Here is a 23,913-nt window from a genome sequence, read left to right as displayed (position 1 = left end):
AACATCCTAGTAAATCTTCTCTGCACTCTTTCTATCTTATTGATATCTTTCCTGTAGTTAGGTGACTAAAACTGAAAACAGTACTTGAAACTTGGCCTCACCAATGTCTGAGACAACTTTACCATAACATCCCAATACCTATACTCAATATTTTGATTTATGAAGGCCAATATGCCAAAAAGTTCTTTAAAACCCTATCCACCTGTGATGCCACTTTCAGGAAATTATGTATCTGTGTTCCCAGGTTCCTGTGTTCTACTGCACTCAGTGCCCTACCATTCACCGGGTCCTTCCTTCCAAAATGCAACACCTCACACTTTAAATAAAACTTAATTTTAAAGAAGATTATTGACTTTTTTTTGCCTACCATTTCAAATAACAATTCTGGATCAGAATGATCTCCCATAGTGTTATTTGTGCTGTCTGTCCTTTTATCTGTACCTCAGGCAGAAAAGTATTCTGAAACACCAATAATAACCATGTATATGTACAAAGCTGTGTCGAATAACTTGAGGGTATTCAGGTTCAAAAGATGAGTATAAGTTGTCAAGTCTCATAACGTTTAAAATGTCAGTATTTGTGATTGTGCATTATTACTTTTTAGACTTAAAAATAGCAATTGATAACATGCCATTTTTTAAATAAGAATATAAATGTGGCTTAGAATGTGAAGCTTGTGCAATCATTAAATCTCTTTGTATAATTTGCTGACCTTGTGAATGTAATTGTTCAAATACACAATTAAAGGTTAGGAAGGCTTTTGGTGAGTATCGAGTCAAATTTTGTTTTTATCTCATGGAATACCAGGTGTTTTGCAATTAATGATTCTTTTTTTTCCCCCTTTGAAATTAGAAAACTGGTAGTCATGCCGATAATTGATATAAGATCCCTGTAATTAGGGCTATTTAGAGTGACTGAATAAGTTAAGTTCAATTTTATTGTGTATGACCAAGGAGTCGGAGGGGGGGGGGGTGTCAGAGAAGAGTTTCCATTCTTTAATGTTGATCATCTTTCCATGCAGAACATAAGCAAATGCCTTCAAAGATGCTCCACACAAATTTGTTGACAGTATGTACTGTGCACTTTGTAGATTCTTTGCCTGCTTTATTCATATATATGACAATGTATTTCAAACATCTTGCTACAATTGTTTTTAATTTCTGGACTGGATACTTTGAATGAAAATTGTTTAAACTGAAAAATATCCCATAAATTGCTTTATGATGCATACATGTTTGTTATTTTTGTTTGTCATCTTTGAAAAAGGATGTTGGCATGTTTTCCAAAGTTCTGTACAAAGTTTATGTATTAGAAAGTAGACTGGTAAACTTCAAGTGCTCAAAAGAAAACAATGAATTACAATTACTGAAATAAATAGTCCCAGTAACTTTTTAACTTCTATTTTAAACAGGGTAGCACACTGAGGAAGCGCAAGATGTATGAAGAATTCCTGAGCAAGGTCTCCATTTTGGGTCAGTTGGCTACTGTGTTTAATGTTAGTCACTGCCACACATGTAGCTTGCCTGCCTGAAGGGTAGGCCTCATACCTAAATATATGGCTCAAGGTCCAAAAAACACTATCCTGTGGCTGACCTGAAGTAGCCCTGCAGCACAACACAGAAAGAATGTGAAGTGGTTGATAGATATTTTGAGACTTTTACCTTGAGTGCCATGAGTGGTATTTTGTGCATGAACACTGTCTCTCAAGGTATCTAATCTGACTCGAACCTTTTGATATTCTTGTACTGATTTCACATGAAGGTAGCTGGAAAATAGGGTAGTGTTTATATTAAAAAAAATTAGCCCTTGACATATCTGAAATCCTTGATTTCAGTGGAGAAGAATGTCAATGACTATATGTGAAGCCATGCTGAATTACTGATGGTAAATTTGGGATCTGCGTTAAACTACACATGTAAGAATCCTGAAGAAGTGGATAGTTACACAGAATAATTACAGCAGCATCTGTTGTCTTCCTTTTTTTTTGAAGTTTAAAAAATTGCGTGTTGTAAAAACAAACTACTGGAGGAATTCATTGGGTCAGGTAGGATCCAGGCAGGGAAATGGGCAATCAACGATTTGGATCAAAATAGTGCTTCAGGATTGAGAAGGCGAAGGTGAACAGGCAACACTAAAGAGAAGGGGAGAGTTAGTAAGTGAAAGGCGGAGCAAGGAGGGGTGTAGGTGATGACGGAGCCAGGTGGGGAGGAGAAGGGTCAAAACACACACAAATGCTGAAGGAACTTGGCCAAACAAGCAGTGTCTATAGGAGGGAAGGATAAATGACCAACGTTTTGGGCCTGATTCCTTCTTTAACCAAAAAGTAGACAGATACCTGAATAAAGACTGGAGGGTGGGGGGGGGGGGGGGGGGAGAGAAAGAATGGAAGGGGGAGGAGTCCAGATCAACAGAGAAAAGGTGTTAGTTGAATATGATAGGAGGAAAGATGAGAATTGATTTTAGCTACATAGGGAAAAGGGAAGAGAGAGAGAGATCAAGAGGAAAGGAGGTGTGGACGAAGATAGGGAAGGTGGGTTTAATGGAAACTGAAGAAGTCAACATTAATGCCATCTGGTTGGACAGTGCCCTGATGAAAGATGAGATGTTGTTCCTCCAATTTGCAGGTGGTCTCTGTCTGCACTGCAGGAGTCCATGGACAGACATCAGGACAGGAAATAGATTGAAATGGACAAAAAAAATGGGCATAAGTGGAGCTAGGAGGGTGGAGGGGAGGGTGAATATAAAGACAGCTGTTGAAAGAAGGAGATTGGTGGAACCATATAAGGGAAGGATGATGGCCTGCTGCAAACAGTGGAGGGATGGATACAGTGGGAAGGATGTGTGGATGGTATATTGATTGGAAATTGGAAAGGAACAGTATGATTTGGAAAAAGGGCTGTGTGGAGGATGCAGGTGGATGAGAAGGAGAGAGAAAGAGACCAGGGAAAAGGGCTGGGGTGGGGCAGGTAACTTGAAACTGAAGTATTCAACATTCATGCCTTTAGATTGTAGACTACGCAGATGGAACATAAGGAGTTGTTTTTCTGATTTGCATTTGGCGTCACTCTGGCAATGGAGGAGGCAGAGGACAGATGGGTCGATAAAGGAATCTGTAGCAACCTGGGCAGTATTTGTGAATTTTCAAGTTTGTTGATTACAAAATCATGTTCAACTGTCAGTAATGAAAATGCTGTATGGATGTTTCATATGGATTCAGAGAAACTGATTTGGCAGGTTGATTACAGTGAGAAAACTGTGGCATCGACTGATAATTCTACCCTGAGATGTTGTGAGGTCTCACTTTCTGATTGCATTTAAAAGGGAGATCAGTAGGCTTTGGAAGATCTCTGGTAATATGGATAGGACAATAACTGGTGTTGATGTAGATTAGTCATAATCATGCTTTAGGTTGAAGATTTTCCATCAGAAGAGTGAAATATTAACTGTCTCTCTCTTCACAGATGCTGTGTGACATGCTGGAGATTTCTGGCAATATTTTTGGTAGTTTTGCTGTCATTATTATCACAAAATTCAGGCCAGTTATTTAAGATGCATTAATTATTAATCCAAATGTTAACTGGTGTTTTATTCTGCATTTTATAGAATCATTGGACAAATGGGAGCGTTTGACAGTAGCTGATGCATTGGAGCCTGTCCAGTTTGAAGATGGGGAGAAAATTGTGGTTCAGGGTGAACCAGGCGATGATTTCTTCATTATCACAGAGGTAATGTGTCAGGGAGGGCTGCACTTGATGCTTCTCTGGTGACCTAAGTTGAAAGCTTTTTATTCCTCAAATAGAGTTGTTAACTTTGAATCTGTCAGAGAAAACTGTTATGAGGTAAATACAACAAGCTATTTTTCATCAAACTTTTTTGGTATATATAAGAGCTATTTAGGTTGGTTAGTTCATTATAATTTAAAGGCAAAGGATAATCTGACAGAAATTTTGCAGATTGTGAAGGGTAATAAAGCAAATAATTATTTTAACTGGACAGTGAAAGATGGTACAGATTTAAGATGATCAATGAAATAAAAGAAAGCTACAAAAATTAGTTCCGTAGGGACCATGATTTGCAAATGCAATGTTGCTGAAGCTGCAATAATGTCTCCTATTGAGGATTGGCCATGACTCAGGAGAGAAAATTAGATAGACGTTTTATGAAAATGAGAGGAAAAATGGAATTATGAACATTGCAACTTAAGAAAATGGGAACAGGAGTAGATCACCTGCCCCACCATTCAGTGTAATCATGGCTGATATGTCCAGGTCACAGCTCCTCTTCTGTGCCAATTTCCCATAGCTCTCCTTCTATAATCTTTTGAACACTTACCTGCCTTTTTAAAAATGATCTAGCTTCCATAGGGAAAAGAACTTGAGAAATTCAATTCAATCAAGTTCTGAATGTGGAAAAATAAAGTCAGGTTTTGATGAGGCCCATTGTCTAATTTCTGCATTGTAATCATTTTTAATCACTATTTAACGACTTGCTGATGGAAGAGCAGGAATGAAAATGGAAAATGCTTGGAATACCTAGCAAGTTAGGCCTGAGGCATTGGCTCAGTTTCCATCTGCAAAAGTACTGTCTTACTTGCTGAATATTTCTAGCATCACTCTTTTGTGTTAGATTTCTAGTACCTGCGGTATAGGGCTGTCAGTTTTGATCAGCGTATGATCTAACAATCTGATTTTTGCTTGCAAAGAAAACACTGGGTTTGATGTTCCAAATAACTTCTCTTATACTACAGCATAGACAGAGTAGATGTAGAAAGGTTTATTCCCATGGTGGGAGAATCTAGGACAAGAGAGCACAACTTCAGGATTGAAGGGTGTCTGCTTAGAACAGAGATGTATAAGAGTTTCTTTAACCAGAAAGTGGTATTTAAGACCGAGATTCATGGGTTTTTGATTAGCCAGGTATCGAAGGTTATGAGGAGAAGGCTGGGCAGTAGGAGAATGGTCGAATGGTAGGGCAGACTCGATGGGCTGAATAGCCTATTTCTGCTCCCATGTCTTATAGCATTCAGTTATATGTGTGTGCGCGTTATACAAAAATATTCTTGACACAATTTATGATTTTCTGTGATTTATAAGCATGTGCACATTATAGGAATGAAAATACGGTACGTTTACAAAATAATCTCTTGCACCTCATTGAAAATTCACCTAATGGGACAAATGAGACGCAAGTTTAATATCTCAGCACAAAGATTAAATCTCCAATTCTGCATTGCTTCCGTGGTACAGTACTCAGTGTCAACTAAATTGTGCCAAATCTCTTAAACAAGTCTACCAAAAAACTTCTAATTTAGAACTAAATGTATTGCCTTGGAGTCAGTTCTAGCTGCTGAACAATGTGGTTAATCCTGTCTTGGTATTATGAGTTGTCTTAACCCAAGATATGATTTTAAATTTATTTTACTTGTTTCTGTAACAGTGCTGAAGTTTTAAATTTGTTAAATTTAATTTTTTTTAAACTCCAAAATAAAGTGAGAATTATTAATACTGGTTAAAAACATATTTCCCTGCATTTTTATCATATTAAAAACCCTTTGCTTCCATGGGAAACTTTTCGTCTGCCTTTCTCACTTGATCTTTTCTTGCCCTTTTATTGATAAAAGGGATCTTTGTTAGTTTTTTGAATGCTGTAGCTTGACGTCTGTTCGTACATTCTGTAAGGCAAAATATGTAGACATTCATTTTCATAATTTAGGAATATCATGCAGGCTGATGAATGGAGATTCTTTTACTTCTAAGTTTCTCTTTCCTTAGTTACTGTTTAAGTAACAGTTACATCATTGGAGCAATAAAATGCGGCTGCCAAGAGTTAAACTACTGAAGCTAATGGAGTGAGCTATTAAAATCTTGGAGGTTTTGAAATGCTTGTTTCCCACTGTTGCATTCATTCACACTGTATCAACACAAATTTAAACCTTCCTAACCCAAGCAGATGTGGAATGCATCTATTCTATCCAAAGCTCTGGAATTATCACGTATGAAATTTTTGAAATCTGAGTGAAAACTGTCTTCACCATTTGCAGATCTTTCTATTTACCAAGATGTTATGGCAAATACATTAGAATGACAGATGTTATTGCTTTGTACAGCTGAATTGTGGATTATACCATCATATAGCGTATCCAACACTCAACATATGCACATTTTTATGCCTATGCTGTTTGATATTTTGACAGATTTTAGAGGTTTGGGAGAGTCATCTGTTAATGTGAGTCTTACTGTCAAACACACAAGTACAATGTACAGATACACCAAAATTCTTACTTGCCGCAGCCTCACATCAATTACAATATTAAAATTTAAGTTTCCATAAATGTCAAGTTGTAAAAAGAGATGATAAATATAAAATATGGATAAATATTCACAGTTGCAGTTGGTGCAAGAAACTAAAGTGAAGTTTCAAGTGTGCAGACAGATCTTTTAATGGTTTTGGAGATGTGTAACGTTAAGGTGGTAGGGGAGGTTCAAGAGCCTGTGATAGCTGTTGGATAATTATTCTTGAACTTCTGCCTAAAGGGAGTAGCGAGAGGAGATTGTGACCCGGGTGATGAGGGTCCTTTTGATGGGAGATATTGCCTTAAGAGGGCTGTCAACGTCATATAGGTTGGACCCGTGATGAACTTGGCTACGTTTGCCACTTTCTGCAGTCTTCTTCATTCCTGGGCATTCGTGTTTCCAATGAGGCAAACAAGTGTATATCTGCAGAAGTTCAAAAGAATATTTGACTGTGTGCCAAATCTTCTCAGATTAGTTTGATTTATTGATGTGACTGCTTAAATATTAATCTTAAATTCTTTTTCAGTCTTGTGTAATCAGTCTTGGGGAAAAATAAACAATAGAAAGCTTCTTAAAATATGTTCGCTATTGTGTAAATGTGATGTTGAATTGCCACTTTCGCCATTTTTATAAGGCCACTGGTTCTGGTGACTGTATAGTTAAAATTGAATCTGAGAATGTTCAACAAAGTAGCCAGGGAGAAAACTTAACTTGTGCTTCATAGAAAGGTTGTTGTGCACTGACCAATAGAGTGGTGTTTGTGCATTTTCAATTGGAGGTATGCCATTTGAGGAATCCAACCATTTGAACATTGTGATTTTTTTTTTGTTTGGAATGCCACTTGGATTCTTTTTAATTTTCCCCCCATCTGTTTGCAACATGAGGGTTGTGCACGAGTGACTAGTGATTCAGCAAGACCAACAGTAGTAATTATCGTTTCTTTGCTCATATTTAAACTGATTCTTTGAGACTTTATGGTGTCTGGAGCTAATGTCCAGAATTCTAATAAATATTCCTTCCTGCTTGTATTCAACTGTGGTATTACCTGTGTGGGCTCTGTTCAGCTGTGGTCACATGATGTACTGAGGGACTGAGAAGGAGGAGTTTGAGACAATCTCTGTAAGATGTGATTCACTGATGGTCATTGATTGATCTCCCAATTTAGATACCAGTCCTTAGATAGTCATTTAGAGGACTTTCAAGATGTAGTGGGCTGGGAGCCCAGAGTTACTGTCGAATAATCTATCTAAACTTATTCTTATTGTGGTTTTTTTAATGTAGTTGGATGGCTTATTAGGTGTTTCAAAAGCAGTTAGTTAAATATTCTGCATCTAGAGTTATGTCTGGGCCTGACTATATTGGAAGACACAGGGATGCAGGAGATAATCCATTAATGTCCAGATAGGTTATTATCATGAGCTGGCGGTTTTGATATTTTTATTGTCTAGATTCCAGACAATTTAAGTTTCAATGTTTTAAAATCCTCTATTTGCTCTAATGGAATCCATTATATTTGTTATATACATTATATTATTGAAATTAACACTCGACACCATTTTTCTTCATCACCTGAACATTGATTATTACATTGAGTATAGTCCATGGGTTAACAGGCTTGGCACCTTACCTGACATCCAAGAGGTTTTGATCAAGGCGAACTGGTGATAAGGCTCTCATCGTGGAGATAATGGGAAGTACCCCACCCTCTCAAGATTAGTGACTGTAACTGACTTTGTATCGATAATTTGATTCTGTACTTAATTTTTCTTGGAGTAATTTACTCTTTAAATTGTTTGCTCAGTCAATTGATTTTTGACTGTTGGCTTTACACTCCACCTACAGTCTGCATGTAATGTTGTCTCCTGGTACGTACACCTAGTTGTCATCAGATTTAAAAACTACGCCAATTGAACCATTGAGAGTGCCGTTAAATGTGTAATAAGGTGCATTATTCATTTACTACTGTGCAACCACTGAGAGCACCACTCTGCTTAACAGTGTCAGAATGTAACAAAGTACACGCTTCAAGTTGAGGCCCCCTTGGCCACATTCCATCCGTACCAATCTGGAATGAACAGCAAACAAAATTTGATAGATTGATTAAAGATGCCATTACCTTAAGCATACAGTCCTATCGAGGAGAATTCCTTCAGGAATGCACCTGGACTGATTATTAATTTGATTGGTAACGCAGCCTAAAGAAAGGATGTATTCAGCAAGATGATACCACTTTATTGGTTCTATTCCGCTGACCTGCGCACCTCGGTTATTTCCTATCTTATCCGCAAAAACCCTTTTTGTGATGTTCTTTGTACAAGTAGCTCTTGAATACAAGCTTAGAAAAATGCTATCCTGTGATGTTGCTGGAAACTCCTTTATTTTGTACTTATCAACATGTGCATATATTTCACACCAGCACTAACAAACCTTTCATTTATTAAAAACATTTTACTCTTGTATTGATAATGAGCACAAGCTAGTTAAAAAATTAAAATTAACGATCTGTAATCCTATTCTTTTATCTTTGCCATTGTGACATTTAATTTGTATGAATAGAAATGTCATTTGCAAATTGTCAGTTAAATTTTCTCTTCTCTATCCTTGCTGAAACCAAGTTTAATGCATTTTTCTATCCGAGCTCCCAATTGGCTTAACCTAATTCTGCATAGGGATTTGTCCAAGAAACTTTCTCATTTTACCTTTCAGATAATCGGCAGTTGTATTTGGTTCAGAATTTACTGAAATCTTTGTCTCACTACATGTTAATTTTGCTGTTGAGTTCTTGGGGAGTCCCTTGGAGTTGAGAATAACTTGTTTCCACCAGAATTCTTTTGTTTACTGAGATGGGCGACGATAACAAAAAAAATCTGCAATTTCTGCCGCAAATGGAGCAGGAAGTGTTTGATGGGGAAAGAGGATGGGTAGAATTAATATGCTCCTTCCACCATTTATCCAGTTATATTGTCTCATACGTAACCTCGTATTTATTGTATTTCTCATCGTTCCAGAGCATAACTTCTCCCATGTTTCCTTCTTATCTTTATATTTAAATCTTGTTCCCATTTTTGTTTAGTTTTACCATTTGTTTCCTCATTCTCCTTTTCTTGCAGTTTGATATACATATTTGTTATAAATCTTTTGATTGTCATTGTATCTGTAATCACATATTCAAAGTTACTTCCCTCTGGTAACCCTTCCACCATTTATGATGGTTTTCCACTTGCTTCTCAGAAAAGGCTCTTCACATTCTTTTGAGATTCCAGAGAGGTAGCTTATTTCTTTATGCTGGACCACTGCAGGCCAGCTGCTTTGTTAGTTTTCATGAAGGCTTTATAATAGTGGTGTTCTGTAACATATCTTGCCAGTCTGTGTCTAATGTTGCTCTACTTCAACCCTCAAATTCTCAAACACCATTTTCCTACATAGCAAACCATTAAAAAAAATATATCTGAGAGTCTAAAATGTCACAGATTGCAGAATGTTGTATTGATAACTGCTCTGAAATCTGGGCAATTAAATTTGCCTGCCGTTAAGATTTTAATAAATTATTAAGTGCAATAAATGATTAAATGCAACATTTTTGATTTGCATAGTTATATGTGAGAAGAAGCATCGTGAAATGCACAAGCACGATTGGGATTTCACTTTGTGACTTCTGATTGAACTTCATTTGATTCATTCTAATCCAAAGCAATTAATATATTTTTTTGATAGTATTCATTATTCTGACCCAATGATCTCTTAAAAACAGTCCAATGGTTTGGACACTAGTTGTCAAAAAATAAATGTGAAGAAGTATCTGGCCAAGGCAAGGTAGTGTTCTTGTTTTTGTTTAAGAGCTTATTGCAAGGGACTATCTGTTCAGCAGAGGAATGGGTGTGGAGGTGCAGCACAACTTGGGGAAAATATTTACACAGTCATCCAAACACTAATTATGGTCACAATTTCACCAAGCGAATGGAGGACAATATAGTAATTAGATTGGGAAGTATCTTCTGGGAGCCTAAATAAGTATTGATTGTGTAATATTCCCTATTTTTACTCTGACCATGTGATGCAGTGTTAGGTAGTTGGGTCTTCTCGTACACTCAGACACTTTCTTTTCTGGACTGAGATCCATTTGTTTATGCATCTTAGAGTTTTGTTTTCTTTCCCTGAATGGCTGCTATTGTTTCTTTTTAATAATCTGTTGTCTTAACACGAAATAGAGACGGTGAGAAAGCTCTTTATCTTCATGTTAATGGATAGAAACCTGAAGAATTAGCTTTTATAAGATGTTGGAAGGGCCACTTAATTCAGTGAAAAGTCCAAGCTGTTTTACTGCTTTTTGTGGCAGGCCACTGTTGAAAAAATTGTGCAGTGAGCTTACAGATCTCAGTTTTTTTTTGGAGTGTGCAGTTTCCAGATTCTGAAAGACTGACCCATCTTGGTGCCATGGAAACCTTTTATCTTTAATGTAATTGAAAAATGAGTTGAGAGTATGTTACATTTGCCACCAGTGTTAGAATCATCTTCAGGCCTGCCTGTCTTAATGGTTTAAGGTGGGAGCAAGTCCTTGCCGAGGATTGGGTGCGTTAATCCTTGGGCAAGCTGAGCAATAGAAACAGGGGAACCCATTCCCAGTACTGCCAGCAGCTCCAAACCATTTAATTTGATGGCAAAATCTACATAGAAATTTTCCAGATGTTTTCTTGAGCTCTGTAGACCCTTTTATGTTATATAACACGACCCTTTTCGTGTTATATGGCGAGCTCTCCACTGGCCACCGTGACAGAGGTGCACCAAAGAAAAGGTACAAGGACTGCCTAAAGAAATCTCTTGGTGCCTGCCACATTGACCACCGCCAGTGGGCTGATATCGCCTCAAACCGTGCATCTTGGCGCCTCACAGTTTGGCGGGCAGCAACCTCCTTTGAAGAAGACCGCAGAGCCTACCTCACTGACAAAAGGCAAAGGAGGAAAAACCCAACACCCAACCCCAACCCACCAATTTTCCCCTGCAACCGCTGCAATCGTGTCTGCCTGTCCCGCATCGGACTTGTCAGCCACAAACGAGCCTGCAGCTGACGTGGACTTTTTACCCCCTCCATAAATCTTCGTCCGCGAAGCCAAGCCAAAGAAAGAGACCCTTTTAAAGGACGTTGAAGCGGGTGGAACCTGCGCAGCCTCAAAAGCAAGAAGTATTTGCATTCATGTGCTGTCTGTTCTGTTCACTCAGGTTCTCTGTTGTTTGCAATAAAATAAATTCCAAAGGTAATTTTTGGAGTTCCTCTAGACGATTCCAATTAATCAAAAAGTTGCAGATGCTGAAAAGATGCAACAGGTCAGGCAACACCTTGAAAAGAGAAATTGAGCTAATGCTTTAGATCGAAGACAATTCATCAAAGCTACCTTGTCTTGAAAGCTTAACTATTTCTCTTTCCACAATTGCTGTGGGATCCAGTATGTTGGCTATGTGACAGATTATGTTGTGTTTGTATTGTATATAGATATGTTTTTGGGAGATAAATTGGGGCAGGTTTTTTTTAAGAGTAGGTCACATGCAAACACTTTAAAACGGATCTTATTTAAATACTGGAGTTCTGCTTATGCTAAACATGTTGGGGCCAACAACCTTTGAAAAAGCTTTGGAGAGTGCCCAGGAGGCTTCACTAATGGATTGTTGTTTACAAAAATGCAACCGAAGAAAGAACTTGTCAGAGCCGCAGATTGTCTGGAGAGGAAATTGCTGTTCTAGGAGGGTCATGTGGTTTTTGCAAGCAGAGAGAGAGAGTCAAACAGGTTTTCTCTCTGTGTGAGAGAGAGAGAGAGAGAGAGCTGATTAAAAAGGAATCAATCATTGGGTATCCAGCGTATAACAAATCTCTCTCTGAAAACCGACAAGAACCTTCCTGAGTGGTAACCATTTATCTTTCAAGCACCAAAGCCTGGTGAATTTTATAAATGTTAAATTCTGTGCACAGTATAAGAATTACCTGCAACCAGTGAACTTGGAGGAATGAGAAGTGAGATTGGACTGTGAATCAAAGAACTTTTCTGAACTTACACACACACACACTACATATACATGCGCTTAGAATTAGAGGGGGGTTAAGTAAGGTTAGTAAAGTCAATAGTGATAAGTTTAAGTGAATATCTATTCCTGGTGGGTTTTGGGGTCCTCTGGGCTTGTAACAGCTACAACATCACCTTCAATCAGCATCAATAAAGGGAAGATAGATAATGGAAGTAAATTAGCAAAAAATATAAATCCGATAAGTAAAAGCTTTTATAATTGTATAAATTGGAAAAAGGCGGCTAAAGTGAATGTAGGGTTCTTGGAAGATTCAAAGGGAGAATTAATATTGGGCCATACGGAAATGGTCAAGGCTTTCAATGACTATTGTGTGTCAGTCCTCACAGTGACGGACACATTGAACAGGCCAAAAAAAGAGCAATAAAGACCTGGTCCTTGTGGGCTTAAAGGTAAATAATTCCCCCAATCCTGATGAAATGCATCCCAGAAAGAAATGGAGGAAGTTATAGTAGAGGTGTTTGTGATAATTTACCATAATTCTCTGGAATCTGGGTGGGTCCCGGTGGATAGGAAGACTGAAAATGTCATGCCACTGTTTTTTAAAAAAATAGACAGTAAAAGGCAGGTAAATGTAGGCCAGTTATCTTCAACCATATTCCAGACTACAGATGCTAAGGTAAATGTAGGCCAGTTATCTTCAACCATATTCCAGACTACAGATGCTAAGGTAAATGTAGGCCAGTTATCTTCAACCATATTCCAGACTACAGATGCTAAGGTAAATGTAGGCCAGTTATCTTCAACCATATTCCAGACTACAGATGCTAAGGTAAATGTAGGCCAGTTATCTTCAACCATATTCCAGACTACAGATGCTAAGGTAAATGTAGGCCAGTTATCTTCAACCATATTCCAGACTACAGATGCTAAGGTAAATGTAGGCCAGTTATCTTCAACCATATTCCAGACTACAGATGCTAAGGTAAATGTAGACCAGTTATCTTGAACCATATTCCAGACTACAGATGCTAAGATAACAATAAAGAATTAGAAGTAAGACATGTGGATAGAAATTGTTCAGCATGGATTTGACAAATTTACTGGAGTTCTTTGTTATAATAAACACAGTGGATAGAATAGAACATGTGGATGTTGGATTTCTGAAAGACGTTCGGTAAGATGCAACATAAAAGATTGATCTGTAATGTAAGGACACATGAAGTTGGGGGTCATTTATTAGCATGGATGGAGGATTGGTTAACTAATAGAAGGCAAAAAGTTGGGGTAAATGGGTGTTTCTCTGGTTGACGATCAGTGGTGAGTGGAGCAGCACATGGGCCAGTGCTGGCCCCGCAACTATTCATGATCTACATTAACAATTTGGAAGGGGAGGAATGACGATGGTGTATCTAAGTATGTCACTAGAGGGCATCAGTTTTTAGAAGAGATGAGATGGACTGGGACAATTTGCCCGGGAGCAAACGAGGTGGGGGGGGGAGGAGAGGGCGGCAGGGGTGGGGGGGGACATATTATAGAGGTATAAATAATGAGGGATGTGGAAAAGATGAATGGTCATGGTCATTTTCCAAGGGGACTCTAAAAGTATTTAAGGTGAGAGGGGAAAGAGTTCCAAGGGTCCTGAGAGGGCATGTGGAACCAAGTCAAGTCAACTTTATTTATTGTTAATTCCATGCTCGCATGGTAGGACAAGATGGTGTTCTTCCAGGACCACGGAATATATTTACATAGTTGTAAGTTAGGAAAGCAGTTAACACATTAAAATATTAAGGTATTAAGATGTATAGAATGAAAGTCCATGGCACACTACCCACATCTGTACTGGGAGTTCAGGAGCCTGATGGCTTGGGGGAAAAATGAGAACAGTTTACATGTGGGATGCATGGAGTCTTCCATAATTTTTATTGCTTTCCGCCTGCATTTAGTGCAGTAGATGTTCTCCATGCTAGGAAGAGGTTCCCCAATGGTCTTTTCTGCTGACTTCACTATCCTCCGCAGGGTCTTGCGGTCCGAGGAGTACAGCTTCCAAACCAGGTAGTGATACAATTGCACAAGATACTCTCAATACATCCTCTGTAGAATGGAGGGTGGAAAATGGACTTTGCTCAGCCTTTGCAGGAAGTAGTCGCTGCTGGGCTTTCTTGGCTATGGAGCTGGTGTTAAAGGACCCGGTGAGATTCTCCACCAGAAACTTGATACTCCTGATGATCTCAATGGTGAAGTCGTCAATGGTCAGGGGAGTGTGATCACCCCAGGCCCTCCTGATGACGCCAACCATCTCTTGTTTTTTAAATGTTCAGATACAGCTTGTTTGCTCTGCGCTAGTTTGTTAGTGTCTGCACTTTGTCTCTGTGTGCTGCCTCCTCGTTTTTACTGATAAGGTCCACCACCGTTGTGTCATCAATGTATTTGATGATGTGGTTTGGGCAGAGTGAACAGTAGTGGACTGAGCACTCAGCCCTGTGTGTGATGGTCTTGGAGGTGCTGATTCTGAACCAGACTGCCTGAGGTCTTCCCACCAGGAAGTTAAGATTCCAATTGCAGAGGGAGGTGTTTAGACCCAGCAGGTTCAACTTCCTTTTCGGGTACTGAGGTATGGTTGTGTTGAATGCCAAACTGAAGTCAATAAACAGCATATGAGTATTTTCCAGGTGGGTGAGGGCTAGATGTAAGATGGTTGTAAGATGGTGGTAATAGCATCATCCATGCAGCAGTTAGATCTATAAGTGAACCGCAGGGGGTCCAGTGAGGAGGGCAGAAGGTGTTCAATGTGCCCCATGATGATCCTTTCGAAGCACTTCAGGATGATTAAGTGAGTGTGTCATGGCAGTTGAGGCAGGACATGGGCAACTTCTTTGGCACAGGGTCCATCTCTCCAAGGGAACAGTAGAGGTGGGTACAATTACAACATTTAAAAGGTATTTGGACAGGTAACAGCTAGGAATGGTTTTGAGAGATGTGGACTAAATGCAGGTGAATGGGACAATCTCAGGTCGACAACTTGTCATTGTGGATGGATAGGTCTTTTTTTGTACTTCTGGTTCTCTGAGTCTATTTCTCATTTTTCTGTAATTGCCTGCTATTGAAGATTGCATATGTGGGTTAGTGAATAAATGTAAAAATCATTAATCCAGGGAGAAGGCGTGCTCACGTAGATCACCCTTCTTTCTATTTTAATCTTTTTTTAAAGCAGAAGAATTTTTTCTGTTGTTCTGCCACCATTTTCTGTAGTCCTGCCAGCATTTCATTAAATGGCTTCCTTCCTGAAGTAGGATAGGTGAATATTTTCAGGTTTTGCTGTCAATTTCTGTACAAAAATATTCATGTATGGACATCATTTATCTTTGTCTAATTTGACAGCAAGTAATATATTACGTAATCAGTTGCGTCAAACAATTTGCTAAGTTATTCTTGTGTACTATAAGTGTCTTTGTTCCACAGATGAAGGCAAATAAGGGCATTCTAATCAGATAGATGCGACTCAATGCTAAATCTAGTTCACTATTCCAGAGAACAAGGAGAGAGTTTTATCCTTGCATTCAAATGATGCAGAAGTTAGCTGTAATCTCCCATCAACAACTGTTAATCGATAATTTTCATAATGCATTTGAAAAGCAACTCTGAAGCTCAGACTAACAAATGGGATGATAGGTGCTGAATTCTAGTGACGAATAGAGAAATAATTTAGTTAAAAAAGAAGCAACTGCAAATGCCATTAACCTGAAATTAAATCTGAAGATGATGGAAAACACGTATGTCATTGTATCTAAGAACAAAGAGTGTATGAGAACCCTTTGTAAGTGAGATATGGAGTCAGCTCTGAAGTTGGGTTGAATAAGACAAGGAAGAGAATGAACATTCTTGAGAAAGACATGATATTAATTAAATAATTGCACACAAAATATATTGTGAAAAATCAAGAAAAAGTTCCATCACCATCAGAAAAAGGAAGAATGTATGTTTTATCTGTGGGTCTCAAGTTGGCACTACCATTTAATAATCAAAATGATAAAACATTGCATGACGTGTGTTAAATGTTGACTTTCATTTCAGTATTTTAGTACTTGAAGTCTAGGCCCAAATAATATCCTTACTGTGTGTAATGCACGTCGAAAGAACCAAAGACGTGTTGATCCAAACCAAGGCTTTTATTAACTAAAAGACTGGACCATATCACAAGTAGGTCGACCAGTCCTGAATGACCTGGTCTGGCTAGGAGCAATCCTTTAAGACTTGCCAGTAGGTGCGGTTACACTCTCAGCCAATCACAGTCATCCTACACTATCATCTGTACATGTGTACATATATACACATTGGTGATAGAATTGTGGATTACACTGTGGATGAAAGCAGGATAATGTTAATATTTTAGTAATAGTTTGCTGTTGAAAATGGTACTTCCCTGAAGTTGGAGGAGTAAATCAGGTGAATGGATGATACCACTTTGAATGTAATGACCCAATGTTAAAATAACCAGATGGTTACTTCCTACTGTCCCCTGATGCTTTTAAAATGTACCTTGAATCTTCACTTACGATTGATTAATTAATTGTATTCACTAGGGCACAGCTTCAGTTCTACAGCGCAGATCTGATAATGAGGAGTATGTGGAAGTTGGAAGACTAGGGCCTTCAGACTATTTTGGTGAGTGCTTACTTCATCTTTGCTTCCAAGATGAATATTGTTTTCATGAATTATGTTAAATAGTTTGACCACATCTCATAATTTGAAAATGTTTTGATCTATAATAAATTCTAATATTGCATAATTGTGCTCTCATCCTTCTGGGTATTCCCTTTCAATTTTTGTTATGAATTTTATGTCAAATTTTAAAAGAAATACATAATCAATTACAAAATGGTTAATGGTATGGGTGAAAATGAGTTAAGTTTTACTAACTGCAATTGTCATGTAAATAGCTAAGAAACAATAAGAAGATTTCTGAAAAAATGTTAGAACCTTCCAGGTTAGTTAACAAAAAAAAGTTAAATATCTTCACTGAAATTCAATTCAGACTTAATTTTGTTTGTTTCCCCTGGAATAGTCCATATAGTTTCGAATGAAGGACATTGTTGAACTTGGAAAATGTGTAAATATACAAACGGCAGCAGTCCTTTCTGATCAACTCGATGGCAAGATTCATTTCCTCTTAATTTTGTAAACTCTTGCATCACCATGTGTTAAGTTCTTAGACATTCATGTGAAGGAAAGCAGTGTCTGCTCCACAAAAAGCACTACAAAACCATTTTTGACAAGCTTGTAAAACATTGAAAACTGTAATCAAAAGTTGTCATTGTCCAGTCGATTCCCAGATTTGTATGAGCTTCAGCATCTTTTGCAATTATTTCTGCATTGATAGATGATAATGATCAGGATTTTGCAGTAGAAAATGGACTTTTGCATCACTTTATGAATGTAAAATTGGCCAATTTGAGGTACAAAAGGATGCTTTGAAAATGCCTGGTTTCAGGAGACCATCTAAAATGGCCTTTAGACCCCAATGCTTAAACCTCATTGTTCTAATGTTTTTTTTGGGGTCACTTTGCTGATGTTGAATGAAGTGGTGAAACAGGATTGGGCCTGATCTATTTTGGAATTCTTGCCATCACTTTTTGTGGTAATATTTTAAAAACAGATTATCTGCTCGGAAGAACCTTTAGATCATCTGAGATGTCTACAGCACCAGAGAACTGCACTGGGAGACACAAATAGTCCCCAAGAGCATCACCCCTGGCTGATGGCACTCACCCCTTTCCCTCCCCAAGCAGCTTATGGAGAGGGTATTATAGCATTCCCTTTTTAATGCTAACTGCTAACTGCCTTGGCACAGATTAGAGGAAGTAAGCCTTGCCTTTTTATTTACAAGGTTCAATGTAAATTAAAAATGCTTCTTAAATCCCTTCAACTTTGCCAGCTAGTTTTCATTTCTGTGCTTGTTTTGAATTCCAGTTTGAGTCCCAGTCATTTGGGTCAAATTATGACACCATTTAAAGCTGAGGATGTTAAGTCAAGAAACCCATAAAGTTCACAGGCGCTCTAATCCAATTTAAACAGGTGCTCACAACCTTTAAAATAACCCTTCATAGTTACCTCTGCAACTATAGGTCGTTTAGCCAGTTTATAAAGATGAATAGAGAAACTCTACAGGAATTGAACTCCATTGTTTGCTGTTAGTAATAAAAGAAATTCAGTAACTCAACAGTATGTTTGCTGATAATTTGACACGGGAGTACAGTCTAACCTAAATTCTCTTGTTTGGCTTTCTTTATTGTAAGTTCCTGTACCCATCATGTATTTGTGTATAGTTTTGTAGTAAAGCATGAAAGTCTGCAGACACAGTGATTGAAGTAAAAGCTCCAAAGCTGGAGAAACTCAGCAGGTCAGTCAGTGTTCTTTATCTAGGAAAGGTAAAGAAACATAACCAGCATTTTGGGTTCGAGCAAAATACCTTTTTTATACCAAAAATTGCTCCTACCCTGATAAAGGGCTCAAGCCCAAAATGTTGGCTATGTTTCTATCTTTGCTACATAAAGAACACTATTTGACCCACTGAGTTTCTCCAGCATTGTGTTTTTACTGTCTATTCTTTGGGCCAGAGTTCTTATTCATAAAAAAAAAAACATCATTTTTATAAACAAACTGAACAGCTTCCTCACTTTATAATGACTGAGTGTTGATTCTAACCACCTTGTTACTATTTAGGAGAAATTGCCCTTCTGTTGAATCGGCCAAGGGCAGCAACTGTGGTTGCACGTGGCCCACTGAAATGTGTCAAGTTGGATCGCCCTCGCTTTGAACGGGTTCTGGGTCCATGCTCTGAAATTCTCAAGCGAAATATTCAGCGATATAACAGTTTCATTTCTTTAACTGTTTGAAACGCTTGTATGGGATTGCTGCCCTTGTGTTTACCTTGTGCACTTGAACTTGATTTGTGTCACCTAGCTTTATGCAAATAAGTTGCATATTATATGTTTTACGTAAGTAACATTAGAAACAAACTTTAACCAATTTTGGAAGGCCATTAGAAACTGGCCTTTAAGTGGGGCTTTTTGCAAAAGAAAGCTCAAAATTTGTTGCATTTTGTAAGTGATATTTAATAATGGATTCTAGTTTGTTGCTTTATCTGCTACAATAGGTTACTGCAACATTTAAGTAAACTTGTAGATGGCCAAGAACATTGCTAGTTAATCCAACTTATTTCTCTGTTTATAGCTGTTTCAAAAGCTGTTACTTGTAAGTTGCATACTACAAATGATTTGAAGTTCTGAATCAAAGAAATGAATGGGTTATAATGTTTTATTCTTGACTGTACAGCTGACAGCATAACTGTAAAGCGTGAGAATGTAAATGAGTGGCCCAATTATAATTATAATTATTGCATTTATTTAGAAAAACGTAAGAATCTGTGATGCATTTGGACGCTTTGAGTCAAGTTCTTCAAATTTGAGTTTTCTTTTCTGTGCACAAAGCTTAAGGTCGTCTTGTTTATCACCTAAACACGTATTCTTCTTTCAAGCTTATTCTACCAGAAACCTCAATCCTGTCAGTGAGGACTTGCAAGGTGTGGCAGGCATTTTTATTTGTGTGCACTGAAATATAATCATTAATGTCTGAAGTGGGGGGTCCTCAATCAGCTCTGCTTTCCATTGCACTCTAGATGATCTTGCAGTTGTTCCTGAGGCCTTGCATACCACGATCTAAAATGTAGAAGCTGGTTTCAGAATATTAAAGTCTTTGTGGTTTTTAAAAAAAAAAATGTCCAAACCAAACTTCACAATGAAGGTTTATGATATTTTGTATAGTTTTATTTTACACTTTTATTTATATATTTTTTAAATTAGCTATTTTTATTTTATCAAGCTTTGATCTGATATGAAGAACGTTGTCTTTTTCACACAATTAGTAAGCAGATTTCATCATATTTGCTTTCAGTGCTGAGCTGCATACCCAAACATTCTGGCATATCATTTAGTTTAAAAAGGTACTATTCTCCAAATGAGATTATATTTTCCATCATTTTATGTAATACGTTTGCTTTCTTGTCAAATAAAGCATCCTCTAATACATCTGTATTTCTTTATTTAAAAATAACTCTTGCAATGAAGTGATTTGATGACACAGTTATGCGTATCAATGTGACTAAAGCATTGGCATGTCTGACATGGACTGAATATGTCATGGGATTACACAGAATTGGGCAACTCAAGGGGGTGGGTGGGGGATAGCATACTATATTTAACAAAATCTGATGCAGTGGTGTACAAGTCATTTCCCCCACCCTCCCCCATTTCAGGAACTTCAAGAAAAAAAAATCTATTAGTCTTAAAATACATTTAGCTGTTACAATCAATCAGAATTTATTGTCATGAACAAGCCATGAAATTTGGTGTGTGGCAGAATCATCGAGCAAACATCTTATTACTATATATTTTTTAAAAAGTAGCGCACGAAAAGTAAGGCAGTGTCTTTGGTTCATTGATCATTCAGGAATCTGGTGCCAGCAGGGAAGAAGCCATCCTTGTGCTGCTGGGTGCTTGTCTTTTGGCTCCTGTACCTTTTTCCCGATGGTAGCGGAGTGAAGAGAGCCTGGCTGGGGTGCTGGAGGTCTTTGAGGAGAGAGGCTGCTTTTTTAAGACACCGCCTCATGTTGATGTCCTCTATGAAGTGAAGTCTGGTGCCTGTGATGTCGCAGGGCAAGTTAACCCTCTGGAGTTTCTTCTTGTTGGAATATGGGGAAAATCATGTAATAATTAATGTAATATTTTACTATGAAATTGAGCAATTATAAAGGGGCAGCATGGTTAGCATTGCAGTTAGCAATCCAGGTTCAAACCTGGTGCTGTCTGTCAGGAGTTTGTACATTCTCCCTACATGGGTTTTCTCCGACCCTTCAAGGAGTATGGTGTTGTGGGTTCATTTGGGTGTGATTTAAGTGGCTGAATCTGCTTCCACCATGTTGAAAATAAACATTTTTAAAATTAAATTTAAGATAAACATTCTTTGGCTTGGCTTCACGGACAAAGATTAATGGAGGGGTAATGTCCACGCCAGCTGCAAGCTCGTTTGTGGCTAACAAGTCCGATGCGGGACAGGCAGACACGGTTGCAAGGGAAAATTGGTTGGTTGGGTGTTGGGCTTTTCCTCCTTTGTCTTTTGTCAGTGAGGTGGGCTCTGCGGTCTTCTTCAAAGGAGGTTGCTGCTTGCCGAACTGTGAGGCGCCAAGATGCACGGTTTGAGGCGAGATCAGCCCACTGGCGGTAGTCAATGGGGCAGGCATCAAGAGATTTCTTTAGGCAGACTTTGTACCTCTTCTTTGGTGCACCTCTGTCTCGGTGGCCAGTGGAGAGCTCTCCATAGAACACGATCTTGGGAAGGCGATGGTCCTCTATCCTGGAGACGTGACCTACCCAGCGCAGTTGGATCTTCAGCAGCGTGGATTCGATGCTGTCGGCCTCTGCCATCTCGAGTACTTCGATGTTGGTGATGAAGTCGCTCCAATGAATGTTGAAGATAAATATAAGCAAGCATGAAAGTACAGATGTCATATATTTGACATATTGAGGAATAAACCACATTGTGTCAAGCTTACCTAGATCAATTTTATTCGCCTCATCTAAAAGTACAAAGAAAGTTGTCTTGGACACTAGTACATCAGTTAACTTTGAACTAAAAAATGCATTTGCACACTGGTAAGAGGCTATTTGCAATTATTTTAAATCATGACTATTTCCTTGTTTCTCTTTTGCCAAGGTTGAATGCAGATAAATGCTTACCTGATTCTTAGGTGAAAAATTCCTCTCCTGCAGGTCTCTTGAATTCCTTGCATGAAAGTAGTGGATAAAAGCAAAAAAGGTTGCTTCCTCATTTGATTTTAATCTTGTAGAGCATTAAACATTTTTTCCTTATTAAAACTTCCTGTAAAGAGATCCATAGGATTGTATTTTAAGTTTAATAGTTTATTAAACAGCTAAAGAATCTGAGGTAAAGATATTGCAAGCTGCATTATCTCAGTGAAATTAGATCTAATTATCTCACCTTTATTTTTAAATTTGAGGAGTTAACTAATGTTGTTGTTAAAATTGTGCCGATAATTTTAACCTTTAGGATCAAAATTTCTGAATGCCTTTATTTCACACAATGTATGGCAATACTTCATGGAAAAAAAATGTCAATTTGCTCCAGTAATCTCTTTAACAATACATGAAAACTGTTTGGTTTGTAGCCCAAAGATGGCACATGAACTACCTTGTGATGTTATTTCACTCCTCTTTGGAGTTTGCATTTGATATGTTCCTCAGTTCCTGTTACACCTGGTGTCCTATTTTTCAATCTCATTAAAACCTGAAAAAACACACAAATGCTGGAGAACCTCAGCAGGTCAAACAGTGTCTTCATGCAGCAAAGGCCCACATAATCCTCTTCACTTGCTTCTCAGTACCTCATCAACCTTAGCTTCCAATCATTTCTGAAGGTTGCCTTTTTGCATCTGCTCCAGCCACACACAATAAGCTAAGATTAATTTTTAGTTCGGTGTTTTAGGTGAATTGCTTTTAGATCGTTGCCATTTAGGAAACTCCTTACTGCGATCAAAGTAGGATCACTTGTTTTAGTCCATTTATTCAGTTCAGTGCCTAACGCCAGCCAGGAGACAAGAAAAGATATCTCTTAACACCAGGTTCAGGAACAGCTGCTCCCCCTCCACCATTGGACTCCTCAACAACAAACTCCATCAGGGGCCCATTTAAGGACTTTTAGTTTGCACATTATTTATTATTGAATATTTTCTGTATTGCTCAGACTGTTTGTTTGCACTTTGTTTACATTTCTCTCTGCTCTTTTCTGGAGTACAGTTTTTTATTTGCACTACCGATAAGTAGAAAATAGAATAGAATCAGAATTTATTGTCATGATCGTCATGAAATTTGTTGTTTTGTGGCAGCGTCAGTGCAAACGATTATATAAACCACCTTACAAAATAAATTTTAAAAAAATAGTCCAAGAAAAAGACAAAGTGAAGCAGTGTCTGTGGTTCATTGTTCATTCAGGAATCTGATGGCGGAGGGGAAGAAGCTGTCCTTGTGCCGCTGAGTGCTCGTCTTCAGGCTTCACATTGTATTGAGAAAGAATCAGGCTTGTATGTGATGTCAGGTATGTAATAAATATGAAATTTGAACTTTAAAATGAACTTATAACTGACAGAATGACTTCAGGACGAGAGAGGTTTGGATGCAGAGTCTATGTTTGATCATGTATGAATATTATGATACAAAGGAGTTGTAAAGTGGTTAATTACGATGAACACTGTTGAAAGATTAAATGGGTGCATGGTCACAGTCAATGGCTTTGTTAATGTTGTTTCACTTCTCTGAGTTACCTGCTTGGCTTCAGAATATGGAATCCTAGGAGTGACCAGGGAGGCAGTGACATGTTGAAGGCTTGTAGAGAAAGGGAGGATGAACATGGGACAATAATTGGTTGTGATGGAAATGTTGAGGAGGAGTGCTTCAATTGCAGTAAAGTGCTCTAGGTCACTCTGCAGTTGTGAAAGGTGATATGCTTGTGCAAGTCTTCCTTTGTATGTGAAAAG

At 38.2% G+C, this 23,913-nt stretch overlaps 1 protein-coding gene across 5 annotated transcripts in view; it reads left to right on the top strand.

The window, feature by feature from the left end:
* prkar1b (protein kinase, cAMP-dependent, regulatory, type I, beta) overlaps nt 1-23,470 on the top strand; it is a 92,850-nt gene extending 69,380 nt beyond the window's left edge. For 4 of the 5 annotated variants that reach the window (XM_069905794.1, XM_069905796.1, XM_069905798.1 and 1 more), the window contains 4 exons: nt 1,412-1,472; nt 3,604-3,725; nt 16,889-16,970; nt 19,029-20,390. In XM_069905794.1, coding sequence (XP_069761895.1) covers nt 1,412-1,472; nt 3,604-3,725; nt 16,889-16,970; nt 19,029-19,201 — 438 coding nt within the window. In that variant the 3' untranslated portion in view covers nt 19,202-20,390. Of the gene's footprint in view, nt 1-1,411; nt 1,473-3,603; nt 3,726-16,888; nt 16,971-19,028; nt 20,391-23,371 lie in introns of those variants that run through there. The other variant, XM_069905795.1, reaches the window with a different exon arrangement.
* The last annotated feature ends 443 nt before the right edge of the window (nt 23,471-23,913 follow it).

The sequence above is a fragment of the Narcine bancroftii genome, chromosome 12, assembly GCF_036971445.1.
Source record: "Narcine bancroftii isolate sNarBan1 chromosome 12, sNarBan1.hap1, whole genome shotgun sequence".
In the NCBI taxonomy this organism is placed as follows: Eukaryota; Metazoa; Chordata; class Chondrichthyes; order Torpediniformes; family Narcinidae; genus Narcine; species Narcine bancroftii.
This window is presented reverse-complemented; position numbering and strand designations above follow the sequence as displayed.